Source organism: Molossus molossus, unplaced genomic scaffold (assembly GCF_014108415.1).
Source record: "Molossus molossus isolate mMolMol1 unplaced genomic scaffold, mMolMol1.p scaffold_m16_p_1, whole genome shotgun sequence".
Classification (NCBI taxonomy): domain Eukaryota; kingdom Metazoa; phylum Chordata; class Mammalia; order Chiroptera; family Molossidae; genus Molossus; species Molossus molossus.
Genome location: NW_023425344.1, coordinates 241751137 through 241757531, shown reverse-complemented (window position 1 = coordinate 241757531; position 6395 = coordinate 241751137). Strand labels below are relative to the sequence as shown.

Genomic DNA, 6395 nt, shown 5'->3' with positions numbered 1-6395 from the left:
TGGCCAAGGGAGAATAGTTTTCCAACACAAGCTTTTTTACTTTATTGTTGGGTTAAGACACTACTTTTGAAAAAAATTTTCAATTATTGTTTTCTTTATCAAAGCCTCAAGCCTCCCAGAAATTTCTGCTTAAATCATTGAATTTTCTTTTACTCACACAAAATATTTGTCATCTTAGAAATTTATATTATATTCATGTTTTCTTTCATAATGATTCCAACTTATTTTACCCAGAATGAAGTCGTCAGCATCCTTTTCCTTTGGTTAATCCTTACCTGAGGATATATATTTTTTTCATTGATTTTTAGAGAGAATGGAGGGGAGGGAGGAAGGAGAGAGAGAAACAGACAGACAGACATTGATGTGAGAGAGACACATCGATTAGTTGTCTCCCTCCCGAACTCTCCCTGATGGGAGCTGGGGATGAAACCTGCAACCCAGGTATGTGCCCTTGATCAGGAATTGAACCCAAGACCCTTCAGTGTGAGGGCTACACTGTAACCACTGAGCAACACCAGCCAGGACTCAGCATCATTTTTAAAAAAATTTATTTTTATTTATTTTATTTTTTGTTCCCCGCCCCTCTCCCCCATTCTTTATTTTTTAAAAATATGTATCTTAACTGATTTTCTTAGAGAGAGAGGAAAAGGAGAGGAAGAGGGAGAGAAACATCAATCGGCTACCTCTGGCATGCATGACTGAGGATGCAGTCTGGAATCTAGGCATGTGCCCTGACTGGGAATTGAACCAGTGATCTTTCAGTGCACGCGAGGACGCTCAACTACTGAGCCACACTGGCCAGAGCTTCAGCATCATTTAAAAAAATGTTTTTAATCCTTACCCAAGGATATTTTTCTATTTATCTTCAGATAGAGTGGGAGGGAGGGAGAGAGAGAAACATCAATGTGAGAGAGACACATCGACTGGCTGCCTCCCACATGTCCCCAACCAGGGCCAGGGACAAACCACAACTGAGGTACGTACCTTGACTAGAACCGAACCTGTGACTCATTGGTCTGGGGGCTGATGCTCTAACCACTGAGCAAAACCGGGCAGGGCTTCAGCATCATTGTTTTTCTTAATCCTCACTCGAGGATATTTTTCCATAGGAACTGCAACAAGGCATGTGCCCTTGGCTGGAATCAAACCCGCAACTCATTGGTCTGCGGGCTGACGCTCCACTGCTAAGCCAAACCAGCCAGGGCTTCAGCATCGTTTTTGACATTACTTATATTTGAAGAACGGAGCTTCTGTGTGGGATGTGTTTTAGGGAATGAACAATGGGATTAGCCCGACCAACCTGTCAAGCAGTGAGTGAGGTGACATTGTCTAGTTGTGAATACATTCTCAAGAGTCAATTTCAAACATTTTATGACCATTTCGCCAATACCACGAAACTTAGCCATGTGTATAGTGTAATGGGCAAAGTTGCCTGTACACTTTTTTGTGCTACACATTTCTTTAAAAAAATTTTTTTTTTTCTATATTGATTTTAGAGAGGAAGGAGAAGGAAGAGAGAGAGAGAGAAACATTGATGAGAGAGAACATAGACTGGTCATCTCCTGCATGCCCCTCACCAGGGACTGGGCAACCTGGGCATGTGCCCTGACCAGGAATCGAACCGGTGACCTCTTGGTACATGTGTCGATGCTCAACCACTGAGCCGCACAGGACGGGCCAGAAACATTTCTTGATATTTGTTCACATTTATTTTTCTTAATTGGCAAAGATTTATTTGAAATATTTGTACCTATTGGATACAATTTAACATTCTTGTCCTTAAAATAAGGATTATTCTTTTTTGTTGAGATTTAAAAAAAAATTGATCTCGGCACCAGTTGTCAGCATTTAAAATAATTGGTTAACTCTTATGATTCTGTACCTATGACTTTTGCTAAATCAACTTGCTTTGATCATTGTTCTTCAGCTTTCACAAACTATTTAAATTATTTGAATGAGAATTGTCATAACAGTATTTTACATAACATAACAGTATTTTACATAACATTACAATACATAACAGTATTTTAATTTTAAGAAGATTTTCACATCTATTATACCATTTGATCTGCCCAATAACTCTTTAGGTGACAGGGCAGATTTTATTGTTTCCACTTTACAGTTGAAAAACCTGAGGCTTGGGAGATTAAAAGATTGGTCCTAGAATGAGTATGTGATAGAACTGAGTCTTGAATTTAATTTTAACTCTAAGTCCAGGCTCAGACTGTCTGCCCACTCTAGATGATTCCTTAAGTATCTTCCCATTAATATGCAAGATTCCCTTCAACATATTTCTTTTCTATTGGCTTTGGTTTCCCAACTGAGGGGCTTCCTAATATGTCTGTCTCCACTCTAGGTGGTTACAAGGGAGCACATCTGGGTTCCTCCAGTCTCCAATCTTGTACTTTCCTTTTCTGTGGCCCTCCCAGCTTTGCCATCCATGTAGATCTCCTTTCTTAGCCCCAACTTCTGGTCTTCTCACAGTTCCTGGCAGTGGGACCTCCCATCCTAATCATCAGCAGGAGAGCCCATCAGAGAGGGGAGGCAGAGGGCACGGAGCACAGCACGCTGGGAAGCCATGCTAAGGATTACTTCTGCATTTCCTTCCCTGCGGTCCTCAGGAGCATCCTCGCCGCCCTCCAGCCCCGGTTCTCTCCAGCCCGCCCCGGATCCGCCTCCCCCTCCTTCCTCCTGGAGGTTGAGACGAAGCGTGGGACACATCTGTGTCCCTCTCCGGTCACCTCGTTGAGGCACCAGGGGCTGCTCCCGGAGCAGGATTTACAGGCCCGGAGAACGCCAATGGGAGATCCAAATGATCGGGGACTCCGGCACTTTAAGAGGCTTTTCTCTGGGAAACACCCGTCCCCTCCGAGAGCCTTATGAATGGAAATACTCCTCCCCTGGTCGAGCCCATTTTCCCATTTCACCAGGAGCCGCAGCTTGCTCTCTCCTTTCGGTCTCCCCGCCCACATCAACGCGGGCAGCTCCAGGAGGGGACGGACAGGAAGCCTTTGGCCGCCTATTAAATCCCACCCATTTCTCCGGGGGCGATTTCCTAACCTTCCGGGACCGAATTCTGCAATTTGATGTGCGTTTTGTCCGAATGGTAGCGACACGGGCCTAAGGGAGGGGGAAAGAGAGGGGGTGGGGGGTGGGGGGTATGCGTTCTTTTCCTCGCAACATCGCTGGCGGAGCGAGGGAGCTCACACGACACAGATTTTGGGGCAAAGCCTTTCCATCTGGACAGCACCATGTCCACCAAAGCGGAGCAGTGTAAGTAGCAGCCGGCCTGGCGTTCCGGCCCGGCCTCCGGCTGGGAGCTATTGCAGTTGCGGCGTTTGCGGCTGCCGGGAGACCTTGGCATCGTGCTGGTGCGGGGGTGGGGGCTGAGGTTGGGGCGGGTGTGGGGTGGGGGTGGAAGAGAAGGGGGGAGGGTGGACGTTAATAGCAACGCGGCGCTGTCCCCGGTGCTGAAAAATAATGCTGTCTTCGTTGGGCTTCTGGTGGGGTTTCGCAAGACTGAAAGACCCTGCAAAATGAAATTAAAATGGGGTTATTCTCGGGAAAGAAAAAAAAAGGAGGCCTCGTATCTTTCAGATAAACATTTCAGTGTCTCTTGTTGGAGTGGGGGAAGGGGGGCAACGGCAAATCAGGGGCGGGGAACTGTCAGTGCAACCAAAGCCGGCCTGGCCTTCTGAGCATGCCCAGTTCTCGGTACTGGAGCCATAGGGGAGTTTGTCTGCAGTTTCCACTTCGGGTTGGAGAGGCAAGAAAGGAGGGAAGTGGGGGCGGGGGGAGACAGGAGCCTGGGGGAGACAGGAGCCGGGCGGAATTCAGCATCCAATGTGAGGATAATCAGCTCAGGAATACCAACACCAATGCTAAAACTAAGCACACTTATAGGTTAAAGCAGGAGCAGGTGCTTGCAGGAAAGTGAAAGGGGCTCTGGGGAAACGAACTAACCCTTTGTAGGGCAGCTCACACAAACTTAACAAATAGCAGGAGGATTTTAGTTGTTCTAGTAATGACTGTGTGCTTGGTTGGAAACAACCTGCTAACTCCTTTTGGACAGAGGAAGTTTCTAACACGCTCCCTGTAGTCTCTTATTGCAGTGCGCATTAGGCCTTCGGTATGCACTTGGTAGGCTGATTAACGTGAAGCCTTTTCCTGAGTGCTCTTGAGGGATTCAGGAACTTAAGCTTCTGATTGTAAATAAAGGATGTTTTTATTAAGTAATGAGTTTGAATTTTTAACTAATATACCAAAACTTATTCATCTAATTAATTCTTGTTTCTTTTGAAGTAGTACACAGTTATGCTGTTAATGTTGTCACTACTTAAAAGTCTTTGTAATTCTTCTTTGGAATGGCTATTAAAGCCATTTGGCAAGACACCCAAAACAGTAATCTCATTATTTGGGGGCAGTAGCGTGTGTATGATAAAATGCAGTCTGTCACATATTCCCCAGCTAGGTTAAATGAACTGAAGACTCATGGAACTCCCAGATTGATGGTTCAGTAGAGATTGACGATGCACCCCTACCATCTAGTGTTTGTACCTCTGTACAATGCTTTATTTCCTTATCTGTAAACCTGGGGTAATAATGGGGATGGGGTTGGTGTGATTATAAAAGAGAGAATACACATACATGAAAGGTTGAGTAGTGAGCCTGGCACATAGCAAGTACTCAATAAATGATGGTTGTAATTTTTGACAATTCTTTCCCATTTAATAGTCGATCTCTTCTAAATAGTTAGGAAGTTCTTTGGTAATTTTTTTTTTTTTGCCTGCCTCTAAAGTTTAATCTAAACCTCAAAGATAAAATTTGCTTCTACAGAGGCTTTAGAAAAAATTGGACGCATTATGTTTTGAGTAACAAGAACATACTTAGAATCAGTGTGGATCTTCCCGCTTGAGGATATCACACCCTTGAAGGTTTTATTATAGTACAGTTGTTCAAAAAAAAAAACCTACCTGTCATTTGATTTTATAGTTACATATTACGTAAGTAATTTCAGGTTAAAGCCAATGAGTATTACTGTTTTTTCTCTTCCTTATTATATTTTAAGATGCACTGAATGCTTTGTCTTGTCTCTTTCCTGGACAGTTAATTCCAAGATAAATAAAATCTACATGTGAACTTGATTATGTAGTGAAATGAGTGTGTAGTTAAGTAGCTATTTTAGAATTGTTTGTAAAACAGGTTTTTTTCATCTATAGATGATGGAAAGGACACCAGAAGAAGCCAGAACATATGGACTTGAGTTTTGCATGCTCTTTTGATTAACTTTGAGACACTGGGCAATTAATTTAATAGTTTTGTGACTCAGTTTTTATTTATGAAGTAAGGAATAGTAGAACCAACTACCTTTGTTTAATTCTAAGGGTTTGGAGGGCAAAGGAGATAAATAGGAGTAGGCTGTAAAAAGGGTAAAGATGCTTTGTGTGTTTTTAAGTATCTTTATTTAGAGTGAAGGTACAGTAAGAATTTTTTTTTTCTTTTTCTTTTACATGCTCGGACATGAATGGGTTGACACTGTAGTGCATATCATAAACCTGAAAATAGAGCAAACACATAAAAGGCTGCATAGTTGATGTTCATGAGGGTGAACATTTTTTAATAAAGAAAAGTTGGAGATCTGTGGTAATTTAGCCTTGGAATCAGTAGGAGTATGGCTAATAGGAAAGAGAAAGAGAAGGGAAGGCCATGAGATCTTTCTCTTCTACTGCATGTGAAGACCACCAGGATGGGAGAGAATGAAAGTCCATTTCTTCTCTGCCCTCAAGAGTGTGTGCACAGTGTCACTTGCCTAAGGACCAAAAGGGGAGAATTAGGTTTAATATAATGTCAACATTTTATTTCTATTACTCTTCTTCCTGAGGCCTCTTGATGTAGGTAAAGGTTTCACTGGTAAAGGAAGTGGACATAGTTTGGTTGAACCAGCAGGAGGAAGTAGTTGCATTTCAACCCAAACAAATTACGTGACTTACCTTTGAAATGTAATGTATCACAGATATGTGGAAAATGATTTTATTTTTATGTAGTAGTAGTTTCTTTTATGAAATAAGTAATAATGATGAAAGAGAGGCTAGTTTCAGCCAAGGGATAGTTTGGAGCACGTTCTTATCCATTTGATCTGTTTCCTATGCTATGTATCGAACCATCGTAACATAAGGTGAAAGCTTCCTAATAATTTCCCAGGTGATTGCACAAGAGTTACATTTTTTTTCCCCTCCCAGTGCTTCTTTTTCTTACAAAGTTCACGGTAGTGAAAATGTTTGTGTAGCTGATATAGAATGTGGAATGATAAAAATAAGAATTTATAGTTCTTTTATTTGGAATTCTCAAGAGGAGTCCAAGTCTTCTGCACCCCTACCCCCAGCTTTCTTTGTCAT

General features: G+C 42.6%; 1 protein-coding gene across 1 annotated transcript in view; it reads left to right on the top strand.

The window, feature by feature from the left end:
- The first annotated feature begins 3166 nt into the window (after positions 1–3166).
- UNC79 (unc-79 homolog, NALCN channel complex subunit) overlaps positions 3167–6395 on the top strand; it is a 238396-nt gene continuing 235167 nt past the window's right edge. Inside the window, exon 1 of the mRNA XM_036257786.1 lies at positions 3167–3273. Within this exon, the coding sequence (XP_036113679.1) occupies positions 3252–3273 (22 nt within the window). The 5' untranslated portion in view covers positions 3167–3251. The remainder of the gene's footprint in view (positions 3274–6395) is intronic.